Genomic DNA, 21225 nt, shown 5'->3' on the forward strand with positions numbered 1-21225 from the left:
TATCTCAATTACTAATTTGGAAACTGACACAAACTATAACTCAATAACTAATGAATTAGTCTATTCTTGAAAACAAGGATATCAAATTAGGATCAATTAAGTTGTTATCATGGTTATAGTTATCCCAAGTGGCAATGGGGTTATTTCAAGGAAGACATTTTTAAGGGAAAACAAATGACAAAAGAGAAATGTCTAATATTCAATCTCTAATAGTCAATAACTTATATCTGTCCTAAAAGACTCCTATATTAAAGGCCCCCCCTTTTCCTGGAAATATTTTGTTGATTATTTAGGGAATCACTGAAGCATGACTGGAGCGGGGCCACCTCTTAGGAAGTCAGTGGGCCCCAACTTATGAATATTTCTGGATCTGCCACTGAATGGGTAGAGATAAAAGAAACCAATATATTTTTAAATGAGAAATTTGGGAACCTAATTCAAGTTTATGTTACTGTTTTCAAATTATTGCTCCAAATTCTGAACACATTAAGCATAAACTTGAGAAAAACAGCTTAAATCTTTATGCATGGTGCCTTCTTGAATGCTCTGGTTATTGATAGCTTAGCTTTGGTTTTGCAAATTTAGAAACTAAGTAGAGTGGGTGTTAGATTTGATCAGTTCAAAAAGACTTGAAGAAAATTAAAAAAAGTATCAGAGAAATTATAATTACCTAGAAATAAGCAATTTAATTGATTAATCAATTGTTTTTGGTGTTAAGTTTAGGGGAAAATATAATGCAACTTCAGGATAATGAGGTGAAGAAATATAAGACTGTCATTTAAAAACAATCAATTTAAACTTTCATGACTTTTGTATACACTAGAAAGCTGTGATGATTTTTGTTTGTTTTAAAAAAAAGAGATTAAAAGGCATTCACTTAAATCAATTTTTGAAAGAGAAGCACTGAAATTTTCTCTTTACAATGACATGTTTTTGTCATATATGCTGAAATAAACAAGAATGTGTCCATAGTACAAGGATGTCCCACTCGCTCTATCATTTTCTATGTTCAGTGGGCCCTAATATTGGGGTCAAAAATCTAATTTGACATTAAAATTTGAAAGATTATATCATAAGGAACATGTATATTAAGTTTTAAGTTAATTGAACTCCAACTTTATCAAAAACTACCTCGTCTAAAAACTTTAACCTGAAGCGGAACAGATGGACAGACAAATGAACGAAGGAATGAAAGAACGGACAAATGAACGGACGTACAGATGCACAGACCAGAAAACATTATGCCCCTCTACTATCGTAACAAAAGTTAAAATCTCTTCAAGTGAACAAATTGCATGCAATATACTCTTTAAATATCACCACATAAGTTATGTGATAGAAAAGGGACCAAATTGTAACAGGGACAGGAAAGGTAACTTGCTTAGTTTTCAGATTTACCACATGGTTGTGTGACAGACAATTATTCATTAGGCATATAAACAGGGAAGCACTTATAAATCCACACTGTACTTACTAATGTAGTGAAGCAAACCTTTACCATAGAGAAATTCAAATCAATTTGAGTATTGAAATAATACATTATAACAGTCATCTGAATTATAAATGACAATGAACATAACTGTTGTCTCACTATCATACTAAAATAAGTAGCAGAAAGGATCACTGCCTGGCTAGCAATAAATTAATATACTGTGGATATACTGTGGGTTCATAATTATTTGTTGGATATCAACTTTCATGGACTTTGTGGGTACATGTGAACCATAAAATTAAATGTTCAACAAATGAAATTTTTTATATAGGCTTGTATGCAGGTTTTGAATAACCCATGAAATCAAATTTCCAGGATCATGCAAGTTTTCTTTAGTCCAATAAGAAAATTAGTACCCACGAAAATAAATGCCTCCTGCTTAAATTTTCTGTACACTGCTTGCATGAAAAAAATAGTTAGTATTCACTCAGTGCACACCATCCTGATAAAAGTATAGTTCTTCCATGATGTAATTACTATGAACTCAGAATTGTGAAAATAACAAAATAATTAGACATAGTTGTCAAAAATAACTTCCGGCTAAAACTGACATGAATTGTTCCTTATTATAATGGATGTCTTGATTACAAATAAATTAGTGTCTAAAAACAATTTTGGTATTGATATATTACATTGGTTATGATATATTTTTTTAAGTTACAAATTAATTGATCCTGTTTTTATGGTATTGAAGGCCATATTGCTTTTTATGGACTGTATACAATCAGCTTAATTGGACTTCATCATATCACATAACATAAACATATCTATATATATAGTATATATTGAGTATTGTCAATGCTTTTAGAATGATAAGAAATTCAAGTTAAAATAAGTTCATTGAACTGTTTTAATTTTCTCAAATACATGTATAATTAGATATGTAAATTAAAGTTGGTGAAAAGCATTCTTTTAATTTAACTAGTACATGGATGCCATACATGAATGCCCATCACTCACACTATCATTGGACCGTGACAATGGGGTCAAAACACTAACTTGGCATTAAAATTAGAAAGATCCTATCATAAGGAACATGTGTACTTAGTTTCAAGTTGATTAAATTTCATAAAAAAAATACTTGACCAAAAAATTAAACCTGACCAGGACAGATAGACAAATGACAGATGAACAGACAGACACACAGACCAAAAATCATAATGCCCCTCTACTATCGTAGGTGAGGCATAAAAAGCCATATCATATATACTTTATTATATACCTCAAGTCATTATTTTTCACATGAAATGACATAGTATAAATGAGGTTTGATAAAGCATTTGCGACAGTGACTGATAGAGACAACATGATGTCATACAGATAAGGAGTTTTATAAAAATTTTAGCAATGGTGACTGATAGAGATGACATAAGGTCATACAGATAAGGAGTTTGACAAAACTAAAGCAATGGTGACTGAGAGATGACATGATTTAGCAATTGTGACTGATATCAATATCATATTGGATGGCTGATGCAGCATAATAAACATTGATTGTTTTATATATGTATTTTAAAATTTCTTATTTTAGTAAGAGGTAACAAGGGCCAAGGCTAGTTGTATTTGTAAAATGGTATTAAATATTAAGAATACATATATAATAACCATAGCCTGCATAGGTACATTGTCTAGGAATATAAAATCTATTTACAGAAATCTCAGAACCTGGTAGATTGCAAGGCTGTGTGCAGACAAGGATGATGAAAGATGGCTGCTTAACATTCAGCAGCAAATTAATATGCATATTCAGGACAAGAACATGTTCATATCATATGAATATTGACCATGCATTGTATAGGACCCACCTGCAGAGCCAGATTTTAAGATGCTAGTTCACAGGGTAACAGTCTGCAGGAAGAAAAGTTACATCACATAGACACATTAATCTGATTCTAGGATGACCAGTCTTTGCTCTTACACCTTAATGCCCCCTACATAGCGGAGAAGCAGCAAATACCAATTTTAATGTCTTTGGTTTGACCAGGCTGTGGTTTGAACCCATGACCTCTTGCAATTGAGGAAAATATGCTACCTAGAGTCCAATAAGGCGGTCTTCAAGACAATGCATGGTTTTAGTAATACTGGCACTCAAACAACTGTTGAATAACTTATGTAAAAGCCATCTGTTTTAAATGAAAAGAGGACTTCTGTGAATGTGTATTCATCCTTTACGTCATAAATAAAACTCTATGGAAACAAAATACAAACATTACAAACAAGGTGATATAGTAACAGTTTATCACAAATGAATACCCTCAATGCAATTTGACTGTGCACAATTGCAGTATAAATATTTATAGGACATCATGTCCCTTTTACACAATCACATTTTTTAAAAGTTCTGTGAACAACAAAATCTGGGTCAAAATCCTAAATTAACATATTTTTTCAAAAGTTCACATCATAATGTACATGTGCAGCAGTAATTTGTTTAAATCTGATGTGACTTCCGCTTCATGGTAAATTACATTAAACAAAAACTCTAACCTGGTACGGACTGACGAGCAGGATAATGTTAGGATGAACAGGCCAAGAGATGAAAAATCAGACAGACAAGAAAACCTAATGCCCTCTATTATACTTTCATTTGTCCTGTAAGGCTTTTCAGTGACTGCTATGTTAACAAATGACTGGACAATTGTGGATAATTCAGTATTATAAATTTAAAGCAAAAAAATAAATTCCAGTAAAAATACCATTTTTTACCAAACAAAATCTGAAATTGATATGTTGACAGTAACTTGGAACAACCTGCATCTAAAAACTGTAAATCAATGATATTGTAGCAAAGGTGTCGTTTCAGATAATAATAAATGAAATATGAGAAAATAATAAATCAATCTATGATGGTAGTGAATATAGGATGGCGCCTACAAGACTGAAGTAAGAACACTCTACAGGTCTTTAAAAGTACTCCTCAAATTGTACAAAAAAACATATTTTTAAACTTTTGAATATAAAAGGTCACACAGTATCATCAATAGTATCATGTTGTATTCTTATGATGTTCACAAAACTTTAGTGAGTCAGATATCAGTAATTGTATATATAATCATAATTTTGTCATAATTTTGTATATATAACATGTATAATCATAATTTAATCATAATTTTGTATATTCTTTTAGCCTTCAAAATTCTTGCACCTTTCAGAAAAATTACAAAATTGATTAAGTTGTCTCCTTAACTGATATTTAGATAAATGTATATGCAACAGCCCTACAAAAAATAAATGGCAATAATGAAAATAACAATATATAGTTTTTTTTCTCTCAAACCTGACAGGTATATTAATGACAAAGGATACTGAATTCTTGAAAACTTCCACATGGTCTAATTAAACATCCAGATGACCCTGATGAACTTGAAGGCAGGTAACCCAGACAACCATCTGCATAATAAGAATTCACTTTCTGCAACAAAAAAAAGAAGTTTTAATGGTATTCTGTAAATATCTTAAAACAAGTATATCGCACAAAAGTAAAGAGCAGCATGTAAGTTTCAATATAGTATATACATAGACAATAGTATATAGTATATACATAGACAATACATATTGTAGGCAAATATAAAATTTAATTTTTTCCAGCTTTAGAAGAAAGGAAAGCTTGCTGAGCCTTTTTTTTCCATTGTTTGGTAGTGAGAACAAATACATTTTGTATTTTCCTACAAGTATTGTCAAAAGTGTTTTACAGATGAATGTGTTTTTGAATGAAATCAATACAACTTATAAGTGAACTGAAATGAGGGCCCCAAATTAAACTGTGAAGTAGACAGTAATTAGTATATATTACCATGAGCTTACATAACAGAAGCAGGATACCAGCAGAATAAGTTTATGGCTTTAAGTTATTTGTCAACCTGTAATTGTATAGTAGATAGGTCCATTGCAAGATAAAGTATTAAACATGATACTTTTTTTAGTGCTCATCCTGATCAATTTTAACCTTGTATTCAACAATACCAAAATATCTTGAATTGAAGAAGACTAGCTCAATATGTATACATTTTTATTACAATCACATGGCAAAAAAGAAAAGGACCATAAGACAAACAATAGTATATACAAAACACAACATAGAAAAGAAAAGACTGAGCAACACAAACCCCACTAAAACCCAAGGATTTATCTTGTGTGCTCAGAAAAGATTAGCAGATCCTGCTCGACAAGTGCTTACAAACCTGCCGATACGTCTCATTTTCCAATTTGTAGATCAAATTCCGGAAAAAAAGGAGGGTGGGATTGAGATTACTATGATTGGAACATATCTGCCATCATATGTGAAACAGATATTCTGTAATGATCAACCGACTTGTAATGGCATCAGTAAAATTTCTGAAGGGATGATTTCAACCTCACCACTTAAAACTCATGGCTTAATAGCTTCCTTACAAGATTGAAAATTCTCTCTTTTCCTCTTTAAATCAATAAGCTCATTTTTGTCTTCAATCAATTATCATGAGTTCTTTAAAACCATAATTAGCATGGTACCCTTATATTTCCACTGGTATACTCATATCGGTTAACACAGCTTATTATCAAAAGTTGGTGATCTTCAAAATTCATTTTCTCATTTCTTACTCTACTTCAGGTGTAGTATTCAGACTTCTCCTTTATAAATAAAGGTCAGATGGGGATACATTTCTAAGGATAACACATGAATATGATTGTTAAAGAATCATTTTAAAACTTATTTCTGGTGACTTGATTGTAAGTGTTGCTGATTTGACTTTTTTTTTCTACAGTAGTTGGTTACAATTTTTTTAACCAGTTGAACAAAACATTTTCAACGCAATTTGGTCAGAATTTTGAAGAACTGTGATAGGTGGACAGCACATAATTTGGACAGTCCTCATGATAAACCTATTGTCCAAATGGCTGAACCATCTTTTTAAAATTTATTTTAGATAGAGTCATTCGGGCCTCAATGTGATAATCCAAAAGATAATGGCATTTTTAAAAGCCTTAATAATTATTAAATATAATGTAAATATGACAATACACATAGCATTATTTAAATTAAATGTTAACATAATTAATTAAATGAGTTAAAATCATCATTATCAAATACAATAAAGAACGTCTAATCTGTATATTCAAAGCATAATATGAATCAGTATGAGGAACATATATTCTCAATGCAGCATTAACATTTTTAGTGACCCTTAAAGGGGCACTAGCTGTCACATTCATGGTCACCGATTTGACTCAAACTCTCATATTTGATTTATAACAACGTAAAACATGTATCCAAACTATCATAAGCCTAAAATAAACAGTTTACAAAGCATGGGGTAGATAATATATAGGTTCGTTTCGTGTGTATTTTAGTCCAGACGCCATCTAATTAACTATCGATTTGACCTCAGATGACCATATAAGCAATGTAAACATAAATAAAGATATGAATAGATAAAACCAACGCGTGCAATTGGATTTTTATAGGTCTGTTTAGATTTTATTTTATAGATTAAAAATAGATGTTTCTCATTGTTTTTAACCATAGAAGAATGATTTTATGTGCATCGAATTAGTAATCAAATGATTTACCGTAGTTTCACTTTCATTGTTGACATTCTTTTTCTTTAAATAACCAGTACACGTACAATGCATGCGTTGTCAATCTCTAGTTAGGGGTTAAATTGAAGTTCACATGAATATGGATTTAAAGAGGTCAACTCATTCACTTGCAAGTGAATAACTAATTATTAATGTCTCTTAGCGTAATTTGACAAAATTGAACCTTTTTGGCTGCAAAAAGCGAATTGTTATTTCACTATTTCACTTTCATTATTAATGAACAGAAAAAAAATCAAACTTTAGATGTTTTATATATCTCATAGCTAGCTATATGTATATGTAATTCACACATGCTATATAAGTTTGTATATTGTTAATATGTATATGTTCTCTGTAAAAATTGTTTTAAGAGAATAAAGTATTCATTCATTCAGTGCCCCTTTAAACTTTTAAATCACCCATATCATTGTAAAAATCTACAACTTAACTTATTTAAAAATCTTTGGCTACCTATTCAATTGAACATATTTGTTTTCCATGTCATTTAAATGTACATTTCATATAACATTTCAAACATGTACAGCTTTAAACTTTAACTATCTAACCCTGTAACCAAGGTCAAATCAAAGAAGTAAAATACCTGTGTTATAAGTAACAATTATGGAACTCTCTCATCAGGTTCATGTTAGTTGTGGTCTATGTGAAACTGATAGACCAATTAAGTGGAAATGTATGGACTGCAGTCTACTTATGTGTAATCATTGCAAGGAAAAAGTACATTCAAAATTTAAAAATGCTCAGGATCATAAGATCATTGATATCAAAGAGGTAGGATTGCAATCTGTAGAATTAGATTTAAAAAATATAAAGTGCAAAGAACATGATGAACAAAACTGCTGTCTCTTCTGTAAAACCTGTGACAAATTAGTCTGTCCAACTTGTGTGGCGAAAGTTCACAAGACACATGACTTTATCGAAATAAGGGAAGTATATGATATAAAAATAGGCAAACTGAAAAAAGGAAAAACTAATATTCAAATGGAAAAATCAAACATGGCAGCTAAAATGGATCATCTCAACAAATTAACAATTGCTGAGAAGTCAAAATTCACAAAAGTAAGTCAAGATATTCTTGATCACGAAAAATCTGTCAGAGTTAAAATTGATAATTATTTCAAAAACCTTAGAAACCAATTAGATCAAGGCCACAAAATTGTTATGAAGTCCATTGAATCTGATCAAAATACTATCTCAGTATTAATGAAGCTGGCAGATTATAAGGTCAATGAAGTACAGGACTTAATACAAATTTCCAATGCTTCAAAGTTCTTCACAGATGTTAAATTGATGGAGGAATCCATGACAGTCCAAACACCACAAACCAAGTCAAGTTATGGCTCTTCCCCAATATTTATACCAGGGGAGATACATCAGTCTAATGTTGGAGTAATAGAAAGCGATCAAATTTCATCAGATGAACAAAATGTTGTGTTCAATATCAATAAACAATATCAAACAGAACTCAGTATGATTTTTTTTTTATCTCCTTCCCCTGACAATTCATTGTGGATAAGTTCTGGATCAACTGGAGAGTTAAAAAATGTAAAATCAGAAGGTAACAAGCTAAGTGTCTTATCTGACTTTAATGTCAAGGTCTATGGCATGGCAACACTTCCGTCTAATGATGTCCTCCTGTCCACGGGGAAAACCACACTACAGAAGTTAGATATAAAAACTGGTGAATTAACAGACACTGTATATAATATAGATCCATTACCTTCTACAAGCATTCACATAACCACTGGTAATAAATTTATTGTAGGAGGTTATCATAGCACACTAGGAAAAAGTGCTGTTTTTGTCATAGATGAAAATGGATGCCATGAGACTGTGTATGAACATGACCAACATAATCAACCCTTATTCACCTTTCCTGACTGTATTACCAGTACCAGTAATGGGAATATACATGTGGTAGATCGAAATCTAGATAGTGACCGAGGTAAAGTGGTGGTTTTAGGACAGGGAGGTAATATAATCAATACATATCCAGGAAAAACAATTCTCAGCCAGGACAAAATATTCATTCCAAGTAGAATAGTAACAACACCAAGAGACAATGTCATTGTACTGGATAAAAATGCTTTCTGTCTGCATATTCTAACCAATGCAGGTCAGCTAGTTACATTATACAACACAAAAGACATAGGAATAGTATATCCACATTCCCTTGCCTTTACACCAACAGGACAGCTGTTCATTGGATGTAGCAAACCTGAAGGCAGTAAAATCAAGGATGCCAAGCTTTATGAAGTCGAAATATCAGGTTGTTAAAATTAATTTACATAAAAATAAATATAAATAGATAAAGACCATGTGAACTTGGATTTTTCTTGATATGTTTGATTTCATATTATACATTAAAAATATACGTAAATCATGGTTTTTAAATGCATAAGAATGAGTTTTTGTGGATCGAATCGTTTAATAAAATGGTTTACCCTTGTTTCACTTTCTAAGTGTAATTAGAACTTGATAATTACAGCTAATAAATTATAGACTTTGTAACAAGCAAAAAATATAACATTATGCCAAGTTCAGTATGTTCCTCGGTTATTCTGAATTAATCCAGACTATGACCAATGATAACTTTTCTATTTAATAATAGATCCTATGATTGTTAAAACGACCTGGATAAAAGTTGAAAAGCAGTGTAATTTTTGTAATCATCTTTTATTAGATTATCTATCTATTCATTTATGAAAAATCAAGTTTTTTATCAACAATTTGTCATAATTCTTATATGATTTGCATATCTATAAATACTTGAACGGGATTGGTCAATCACATTTTCCCCCCTTGGTTTACACTTCGATAAACCATGTTTCAAAAACTACTTTCATAAACTTCACTGTGATCTATTCGTGCGCAATACACATAAAAGCAGGGATCCTCGAATTTTCAGCAATGAGATTGAAAAACAAAAAACATTATAGTTGACCTTTTTCTATTATAATGCATATAAAACATAAAAAAAATAATGCATTAAAGCTTTGAAAATGTATAAATTTTAAATTCCTATGAAATTCCGGGAAATTTCACGAATGATTATTGCGTTACTTGTTCGCTTCAAATTCGGATAATATTTAATTAAAATGAAGTTTTTGAGGTAGGTGATATTTCATTTTAGTTTCTGTTGTATTTATCAGACATTTATGGTTTTTAACATTGTAAATGTTTGGCTGAAGAATTATAAGGATTAAACACATTTTTTCTAGAGGTAATTGATGTGTAAACCAGGGCTCTTACTCACAAACTTAACATAAAAGTCATTCGAACTTTTCATCAGTTTGTGAGTTAATGGCCCGGTTTACACATCAATAACCTCTAGAAAAAATGTGTTTAATCCTATATTAACTGTATGTATTATTTTGGGTTGAGAATATGAAGCAATATATAGCAAAACTACTTTAAAGCATACAAAATGTTTGCCTAATTGTTTGGTTATTAGATTAATTGATGACATGGAGTATGTATGACCTTTCAATTATAAGTCATTTAAGTAAGATATCTAACGCCATAATGTATGTTTTTGTTTTATACATTCAAGAAAAGTTTGTTTTACTAAATCATTATTCAGACATTTTTGTTGAACATGTTATATCCATGTGTATAATGCAGATTCAGTGATATTCTATCTTAAATCATGCATATAGCTTGCTGTTTGGTGTGAGCCAAGGCTCTATGTTGAAGGCTGTACCTTGACCTATAATGGTTTACTTTTTGTAAATTTTTACTTTGATGGAGAGTCGTCTCATTGGCACTCATACCACATCTTCCTATATCTATAAACATGCAATTAGCTGTATCACAACTTATGCACTGTTCTAACTAGAATCTGTGCAGAGTAGCACAGTCCAATAAAATTGAAACTTTTGTGCACTTTGATTTCAATCTTTATAGAAATATAGGATTTGAATTATATATGGTGTATTGGTTTTCTTCCTTTTTCATTTTTACAGTAAATGTATATATGTTACGTATGGAATTTGTTGTTGTCATATGCTTATCAAAGTTTGATCATAATTTATCATTTATCATTTAACATAGTGAAGCTTTTTTGGAGTAAATAAACCATCAATGGTTATAATTCATTGAATCATTTTATGAAACCAAATTATACAAATCTAAAATCAAACATTCACAAAATGGCTAAATTTCAACCGAATCTATATTTTTATACCTTTTCTTAAAAAAATAACTTTTGATCATTCATAGAACTGAAAAGTTTTTGTCATGCAATTAATATTTAAAAAAATGTTTTTTTGGTTAATAGTGGTAAAAAGAAAAATCATTTTTTCTGTCAAAACCTTGCCAGGGGTTGATAAGTTAAGAATTATTCAAAAAAAGAAATTCAGAATTGATGGTCATGACAGTAGATATTTGACTACTAGTCTTTACTTTGTAAGTTAAGCCCTCTAAATTGTGAGCTATTGTGGACACTTTGATGTAAATTGATTTATATCAATGCTTATGTGCTATGCTTGTTAGGTGCACCTGTTTCATATGTAATTAAATAATAAAATAGATTAATAAACTTAAAATAAAGCTTTTATATTGCCTTATGTCTTTATCATTATCCCTTTACATGATATAGTAATTATTCTTTTCAACTCCAATATTTAATGACTCAGCTAGTTGAGTTCTACTATCAAAGGTTGGTGGTTCTCTCTGGGCACTCCAGCTCCCTCCACAGAGAACTAAAAAAGGGGATGGTCACTACCGAAGTTCAATAGCTGAGATGAAAGACCATCCCTAAGTCAGAGAGCAAGCATCATGACTTCAAAAGAGAGGCAAAAGATACCAAAGGGATATTCAAACTCACAACTCTAATTTAAACTGGCAATGCCATGGCAAAAAATAAGAAAAAAACAGTACACAAAAACATAACAAACAAAACTAAGGACTGAGCAACACCAAACCCTGAAAATACTTAAGTTAACAAAACCAAAGGAGGAAAACAAAGCTTATTGATTCAAAATGTTAGAGGATAAGATGAGAAGAAAGATCCAAATAAAACAATTTTGATACAACACAGACATACAAAAAATACAAAAAATACTACTAGAATGTGGACTGTTCAGGTTTCTTTTACTTTGTGCTTTACTTTTACAATATGATCTAGAGCGTTAAATGTAGAAATGTGCACATATGTTTAACCAGGAACATATATATATTGATAGATATACTGTCCCAGGTTAAACTACAGGGTTAGTTGAACTGACCACATTTTTGCCTGTGCTATGGTCAGGTTTCTGGACGATATGTTATTTGTTGTTTATTGTTTAAAAATAAAGAAATGTGTTATGATTGCCAATGAGACCATATATCCACCATAGTTCAAATGAAATGGATGCAAGCAATTTTAGGCAACCATATGGTAAAATAACAATGACAAAAACTCATAATGTATAGTCAGCTATAAAAGGCACCGACAAGAAAAATATGAATTATTCAATTACGAAAACTAAAGTAATTAGGAAAACAAATGGCCTAATTCATAACAAAACAATTCACAAAAAAAACCAAATATGACACATATGAACCAACAACAACCACTGAACTACAGGCTACTGATTTGGAACAGGCACATAAAGAATATGGCAGAGTTAAACACATTAAAATGCGCCAACCCTCCTCCTAACCTGGGACAGTAGTGTAACGACACAACACACAAATATTAACTATGCTTAACAATAACGGAAAAACAAATATGAGAGACAGTAACAAAGGACAACCACTCTAATACAGGCTCCTGATTTGGGACAGGCACAAACAGAATGTGGCAGTATAAGACATGTTTAAAGGCAACAACTCTCCACCCAGTCTCGGACAGTAGTGTAATTGCACAACATAAGAACAAATGTCTTTAGTTTCTCAGAGGAGTTACAAGTTCTTGTGGTTGTTGTGGTTAATGTTTTGGTAGTTCATGTACTCTTTTTATGCATTATTCAGAGATCGAGGTAAAGGAAACATAGAACTATAAAGTCATCCTCATTTCTATCAAAATAAGTCAGAGAAGGATAGAGAACGGTCAATTGGATGTTGAACACTTATTAAGGGGAACTCACTAGTAAGATAATACAATATTAAAATTCATGACACAAATCACTTGACTAATTTGACAACACAAAAAGCGAAGAAACAGCCCTATTAAATGCTGCTATTCATTTGAAAATTATAGAGAGGTCTTTAACACACAGCAAACATATTCAACTCATTGTTTATTTGATATGGGTTATAGCAGCATTAGCATTGTTTTTTGAGTAATTCTTTGCTCTAATTATAATCTTTGCTAGATGCAACCAGATGCTCCGCAGGGCGTAGCTTTATACGACCGCAGAGGTTGAACCCTGAACGGTTGGGGCAAGTATGGACACAACATTCAAGCTGGATTCAGCTCTAAATTTGGATTGTGATTAAATAGTTGACACAGCATAGGTTTCTGACACAGAATGAATGTGTTCTAATGAACTTAAAATTTTTGTTTTCTCTTAGAGCAATTCACTATGCTGTTAAATATTAATCCTCTCAAAAAATGTTTGAAGAAATTTTCTTTTTTATTTATGAAATTTCAAATGAGAAAAATTGAACCCAATTTTTTTAATCACATCCCCCTTTCCCTTATTCCAAAACTAATCTCAATTAAAATTTCTAATGGAGTTTGCAACAATAACTTCTCATTTAAATACATCATAAAATATTAAGATGTAAAAAAACTGCTTGTTATCACTGAATGGTAAAGATTATTTTAATTTATCAGTTGGTAGTAAAAAGTGAATATACATTGTATATTGTATATAACAAAGATTTAAGTTGATTCTGGACAAAGAAAGATAACTCCAATTAAAAAAAAATCTTGCTATTGCACAATATTTTGCAATTAGATATTTCTTGCTTACTATTCTGGACAAAGAAAGATAACTCTAATTAAAAAAAAATTTGCTATTTCACAATATTGTGCAATTAGATATTTCTTGCCATTGCGCAATACTGTGCAATTGAAAAGACTTGCTATTGCACAATACTTAATATAATAATTTTAGATCCTGATTTGGACCAACTTGAAAACTGGGCCCATAATAAAAAATCTAAGTACATTTTTGGATTCAGCATATCAAAGAACCCCAAGATTTCAATTTTTGTTACAATCAGACTAAGTTTAATTTTGGACCCTTTGGACTTTAGTGTAGACCAATTTGAAAACAGGACCAAAAATGAAGAATCTACATACACAGTTAGATTTGGTATATCAAAGAACCCCATTTATTCAATTTTTGATGAAATCAAACAAAGTTTAATTTTGGACCCCGATTTGGACCAACTTGAAAACTGGGCCAATAATCAAGAATCTAAGTACATTTTTAGATTCAGCATATCAAAGAACCTAACTGATTCATTTTTTGTCAAAATCAAACTAAGTTTAATTTTGGACCCTTTGGACCTTAATGTAGACCAATTTGAAAACGGGACCAAAAGTTAAGAATCTACATACACAGTCATGACAGTTAGATTCGGCATATCAAAGAACCCCAATTATTCAATTTTGATGAAATCAAACAAAGTTTAATTTTGGACCCTTTGGGCCCCTTATTCTGTTGGGACCAAAACTCCCAAAATCAATACCAACCTTCCTTTTATGGTCATAAACCTTGTGTTTAAATTTCATAGATTTCTATTTACTTATACTAACGTTATGGTGCGAAAACCAAGAAAAATTCTTATTTGGGTCCCTTTTTGGCCCCTAATTCCTAAACTGTTGGGACCTAAACTCCCAAAATCAATACCAACCTTCCTTTTGTAGTCATTAACATTGTGTTTAAATTTCATTGATTTCTATTTACTTAAACTAAAGTTATTGTGCGAAAACCAAGAATAATGCTTATTTGGGCCCTTTTCTGGCCCCTAATTCCTAAACTGTTGAAACCAAAACTCCCAAAATCAATCCCAACTGTTCTTTTGTGGTCATAAACCTTGTGTCAAAATTTCATAGATTTCTATTAACTTAAACTAAAGTTATAGTGCGAAAACCAAGAAAATGCTTATTTGGGCCCTTTTTGGCCCCTAATTCCTAAAATGTTGGGACCAAAACTCCCAAAATCAATACCAACCTTCCTTTTGTGGTCATAAACCTTGTGTTAAAATTTCATAGATTTCCATTCACTTTTACAAAAGTTAGAGTGCGAAAACTAAAAGTATTCGGACGACGACGATGACGACGACGACGCAGACGACGACGCCAACGTGATAGCAATATACGACGAAAAATTTTTCAAATTTTGCGGTCGTATAAAAACACAACACATTTTCATCAATTCTTTGATAGATGCAAAAACACAACATCTGTTCACTGAAGTTCAAGATGACCTCAAATACAATAATACAAGAAGATTTTCCATATATATCTATGAAAAAAGCACTCAAACAGTCCGTTTCAGTTTCACCACTGAGGAAGACCACTACAAATGTATTACCAAAAGCAAAACTACCTATTTTAAAGTTGGAAACAAACAAAGTACTGTAAATTCAGAAATTTTGCATGCATTTATTTAATTGCCATTTTTTAAAGTATAAACAAAAATGCATTATTAGTACATTAAGATTCAAGAAAGTCAGAATCTGATATATATATATATATATATACCGGTATGTATCAGATATCTGAATGCCATACGGTAATCATCAAAGTGCATATTAAAAACCTTGGAATAATTTCTGAATATACAGTCATGACAGTAGTTAATTTCTGTGTTATTTTGGTCTCTTGTGGAGAGTTGTCTCATTGGCAATCATACCACATCTTCTTTTTTATAGTATATCTTTTTGTGCCTGCTCAAAAGTCAAGAGCTTGTAACTCTTCACTCTTTATTCTTTTATTTTGCTGTCTGCCATATTTGGTTCTTGTTTATTGTTTGTAGCATTCTTCACCCTTTAGGTTGTATCTTATATATGGTGTTATCATTAGTCATGCATGGTCTTCTAAAGCTTACTACACTGTATGGGGTTTTATCATTGTTGAAGGAGATACAGTGACCAATATTTGTGTCCATGCATGTCTGTTGTCATGTCTCTTGTTGATAATTATCTCAATTGCATCCCTATTTCTATAATAGTAACTAGTTTGATCAGGTATCAGCAAAAAAAACCCAGATCATACTTCCATGATCAGTGGCGGATCCAGAACTTTTCCTAAGGGGGGTCCGCTGACTGACCTAAGGGGGGCCCGCTCCAGTCATGCTTCAATGATTCCCTATATAATCAACCAAATTTTTCCCACGAAAGGGGGGGTCGGGCCCCCAGGCCCCCCTGGATCCGCCTATGATGATTTGTCACAAGAAAAGAGTAAAGAAATAATCACTTGGACTTAATTACAAACTTGATCAGGTGTAAACGCAATTGTTCAAATGTTTTGATAACATCTATATTACATACTGGATGAAAAATGTTTTCGGGAGAAGTTATCAGCAACATCACAATGAGTGAGAAGACATTATCAAGTTTACTAATATCCATTTCACGAGTAATATTGTCCAACAGGCAAGAAACAGTATGATTAACAGATTAATGGGTTTTCTGCCTTTGGAAATAATAATATATCAGCCGCTCAATGCAATCTAAAGCTTGTTTGCTAGTTAGTTGGGTGTTCATACACATAACATGATCATCAAACCAAAGGAACTTCTCTTTTATAGCTGTTGTACAAAATAATAAAGAATTAGTTGGATAGAAAAAAATTATTGTGAAAGATTCACTTTCTCTTGGAAAAGGTATTTAAACTTTTGTCAGTTTACTTGTTTCAGTGAATACATACAATAGCTATTGTTCTCTGTGTAGATATTTTGTGGGACTTTCAGATATAGATTTTGTATTTATATAAAGGGACAAGTGAACTGACAAAGATTTAAATACCTTGACCAAGAGAAAGTGATTACGGTATGTGGGAAAGTGTCATTTGAGTGGTTGATTGTTCATCTATTGCTTTATGTCCAGTGGCAAATATGTATATGTATTCAGGATGAGGAAATGAATGGTAAGTAAAAATCTATCAATGCTCTAGCCATAAGTTCTTTGTGTTATCACAGTTTCCGCTGATTATACATAACATAATCATCCTCACAAAGAAAATTTTGGCTAGGAGTGAAATAATTCTAACAACTCAAATACAGCTCAAATACATTTTATATCTACTCCTGGAAGTTAACTTAAATAGTAATGGTAAATTTGTCAGAGGACCTTGTGTTACATTAGAGAATGTGCTATGTGATGAGCTTTTTATTTCTAAAAATGTGTCCTAATATTTCAATAAATATTAAGTAATACCATTATAAATAGAATAATTATGACAAATTATTTATAGTTTTAATCTTATCAAACTGATTTGCCTATTGTTTTCACCAATAGATGCTGTTACAAGACAATAAATGATTATTTGTTTTTTATGTAACATGATAGCTTGTTGCCACATTATTTGTTGCATAATGTAGTCAATAGAAAAACACATATTATATCAATTATTGACAAAATGTTATTAGGTATTGAAAGGTCAAAGGGTCATGGTGACCTAAAGTAATTAATTCCATTCATTATTTATCTGTTTATCAGAAATAAGACATTAAATCAGATAATTAGATAATAATATTAACATTACCCATTTTTATTACATCTGACTCCGTTATTACAATTAATGTTTCTTCATAGTTTCTTAATGAGAGGAATAAAAAAAATAGAAAAGTTTTAATTTGTAAAGAGTTCAATATAAGCCTGATTTTTTTTACATTATAAACATTAATATTTTCTATTTAAAAATTACTTCCACTATCAATTTCCTCAAACAGACAAGTAATAAGTCATTTTTAAAAAAAATATAAATTTTCCATAATTGGGCTCACCACGACAATTTATAATAAATATTTGGAGAGAAGCTTTTCTCTTTGTATGGGATTATAAAACAATATACCTGTATTTCTGTAATATCTTTGTACTTGTGGTATAGATGCACTAAATGGTGAAACTGTTTTGGCAAAAAATCATTGACCATAATATCATCTCTATTCTCATCCTCAACATTGACCTCTTCAAGTTTTGTCTTTAAACCATTGAAGCATTTGAAGTTTGCTGATTTTCTTGAGGTGTTTCCAGGTTTCTGTAAATAAAAATTGAAAGTATATGAGAATAATTATTTAAATTGGACAGCTGATATTTTATAGTATTTAAAAAAAAATTACAACAAAATAGAATTATCACTCTTAAAATTAAAGAGCTTATAAAGTGGTTTTTTTTCATATATTGGAATTAATAAACAAGAGTTGTACATACTATATACAAAACTTATTATTCAAAATTTGGAATTGCTTTGTTTCTGGAGGTCAGACTTACGAGACTTCCCAGAGAATTGAGCATTTTATTTTTAAATATTACTCTTTCAAAAGCTCTACTATCAATGTTTTATTTCAGTAGCTACAAAAATGTTGTTGAAATGTCACAATAACTTTAAGAATCTTAAGAACCAGTACTCATAAACATAAAAAAACAAGAGTAATTCTGTCTTGTCAATTTTCTGTGATAGTTGTAATTAAAGTCAAAAGAAAACTCAAATTAAAAAAAAAATATGCATATGTTTTTTTATAATTAATTGGATAGTTTTCATTATACAACTTATGTACATATACTTTTTTCTGAGGAAAATTCTTTAATTTGTCCACATTTAGAAGTAGTTTACTTATTTTTAATTGCTTCCTTCCAGGAAGCAATTTGCCGACATATTTTCCATATACATAGTGACCTGAGGGCTATTCCAGAAAAAAATGTATGGGGGGGGGGTTGGAAGGCACATTGTATTAATAATACATGGGTGATGGGTATCGGAGCAATTTTCACACTATAATGCACTATAATTCTCAATTACAATTGTCTGGGTGGCGGGTGCTGACAAAAACTGCCTTCCAACCCCCCCATACATTTTTTTATGGAATAGCCCTGAGCGTAACCCACCTCGTAAAAATCCGATGGTCGCAATACGAATGGATCTGTCATTTAAAAAACAATTCTCTGATTGTACATGTTAAACACGTGCTCAATACCCATGCTTTTTGTTATTTGTTTACTATAAGGTGACAATCGGTAAACTTTGGCTTCAAAACACAGCATTTAATGAGCAGCCATATTTGTTAAATCATAACAGACAGAAAGAAAACAAATTGACGATTATACGTTATATTTGCGTAAAAAATGAGAAAATCGTGCACAGAGGACTAAGTTTATGATATATACATGGATTGGTAAAAGAATTGGATAAACATTTTTTTTTTCACCACTCACTCGTTTCATATGACTTTAAGAATATGCAAACCACCTCATAGCAAAAATCATGTCAAATTTTGAAATAAATTCATTCTGAAATCAGATCATTTGATTAATTGTTGTTTTTTACGGCATCACAATAAGTCTATATATATATATCAAGGCAATAAACATGGATGATATAAAATGAATATGAAATGAAAACGAATAAGATTGATATACTGTTGCACATTAATATTGGTTAAAAATCCTGTGTGTTGTTATCAATTCTGGTTTTTATTTGTATGAGTTAATTGTGGCTATTGCATGCATTATCCTGAACTAGTTTACATTATTAATAAGCAGAACCCTGGCTTTTGTGTGTCGGAATTTCTTACTGTGTTGAAGGTCCATTGGTGGCATGGAACTGTTTTCTGCTCTTTGGTCAGGTTGTTTTCTCTTCAACAAATTCCTGGTTTCCATTCACTATTCTAAATTGTAACTTAAAGTTTAGTACACTTGTTATAAATTTCCTGCATTCCATATGTAACAATTTTAGCATTTCTTACCACTCTAACTATTCCTCTGTTATATTTTAGATTATGAATCAGACTAACAATCTCCTTCCTTTCATCTGTTACTGGATCAGTTACTCTGTCCTTTAGAGGGTATTCAACTGTGAAAAAGAAAGAAAAAAATATAAGAAACAGACTTCTGTATTTTATTATTTGTTGGATATCAATTTTTTGTTGGTTTTGTTGGTACAGGTGAAACATGAATTCAAATAGTGAAAGAGTTACACATTTTCTATAGGTTTAATTTGTATGCAGAGATTGGGAAAACCAAGAATATATATTCAAAGCTGAAAATAAATTTAATTGAAAAAAACATATATAGTGGATTCATTGTTAAACATGGTGTGCATCCCCTATCAATGTATCAAGGCTGATGTAGCATGAGGCAACCAATATATTATACTAGATAATAACAAGTTTGCCTCATTAAACCAGGAATGGTTAACTTTTTGTATGAAAATCAATGTCACGAAGCAAAATCTCATCTTATAGGTTGCATTTCTGTAAATTTTGACAATGCAATTTCCCATAGGAACTCCTTTTACAGCTAAAACTATACCACTTTTACTATGAAGTTTTGAAAAAAATCTTATCCTGGAATTGAAAGTTCATATGCACTACTATTTTTTTCAAAGGTCAAAATATAGGGCTGTGCATCATATTTTCAATGTTTATATGCCCTGAACTTTTCAGAGTTTAAACTAACACTAATTTTCTTAACTACCCCTACCTTGAATGAAGGGTTACCACAGATTTTAATGTAAACAATATGCACATGTATATTTACTGGTAACATTCCAAAGTTATGTCTCTATGAGATGGAACACAGAGATCATAACTGGGAACCAGTATGTAAACAAAATTATTTTTTTATGAATATTCTAAATCTTCCCAAAAGAGGCGAGGTTTGAGAAACAACAACTGAATTTACAAAGTGCAACCTATAAGGATGTAGGAAAGCAAAATTGAAATATGTATATCTGATATATAGCAAGGTTTTCTTTTAATATTTTTAATATGAAAAATGGAATTAATTTTAATAAAACCACAGCAAAATTTCACCCAAAGTTATATTATTACAGGTATCATGCATATGGTTACATGTATATGTGCTGTAAGTTCAATTATCTACAAGTCTGACAAAAATCTGCCATAGTTAATGTGTGATGACTGGAAACATGGCTTATAATGTTAACCAAATGCCAGTTGTATTTCTACCTTTCTATTAAAAGGGGAGGGGAACAAGTTAAAGATTTTGGGTTTAGATCTAGCATAGGACATGGCAAAGAGATGGCAATG

The 21225-nt window shown here is 31.1% G+C and overlaps 2 protein-coding genes across 2 annotated transcripts in view; one reads left to right on the forward strand and one right to left on the reverse strand.

Moving 5' to 3' along the window:
- LOC139519976 (uncharacterized) overlaps positions 1-21225 on the reverse strand; it is a 57399-nt gene that overhangs the window by 35023 nt on the left and 1151 nt on the right. Inside the window, exons 3-5 of the mRNA XM_071312304.1 lie at positions 19921-20027; positions 18030-18215; positions 4799-4904 (exon numbers count right to left, since the gene is read on the reverse strand). Of these exons, the coding sequence (XP_071168405.1) occupies positions 4799-4904; positions 18030-18215; positions 19921-20027 (399 nt within the window). The remainder of the gene's footprint in view (positions 1-4798; positions 4905-18029; positions 18216-19920; positions 20028-21225) is intronic.
- On the forward strand, positions 7673-10303 carry LOC139518608 (transcription intermediary factor 1-beta-like). Its single transcript, XM_071310084.1, has one exon. It carries the CDS (start codon positions 7673-7675, stop codon positions 9344-9346), a length of 1674 nt encoding a protein of 557 aa, XP_071166185.1. The 3' UTR covers positions 9347-10303.

The sequence above is a fragment of the Mytilus edulis genome, chromosome 4 (genome assembly GCF_963676685.1).
Source record: "Mytilus edulis chromosome 4, xbMytEdul2.2, whole genome shotgun sequence".
Taxonomy (NCBI): Eukaryota; Metazoa; Mollusca; class Bivalvia; order Mytilida; family Mytilidae; genus Mytilus; species Mytilus edulis.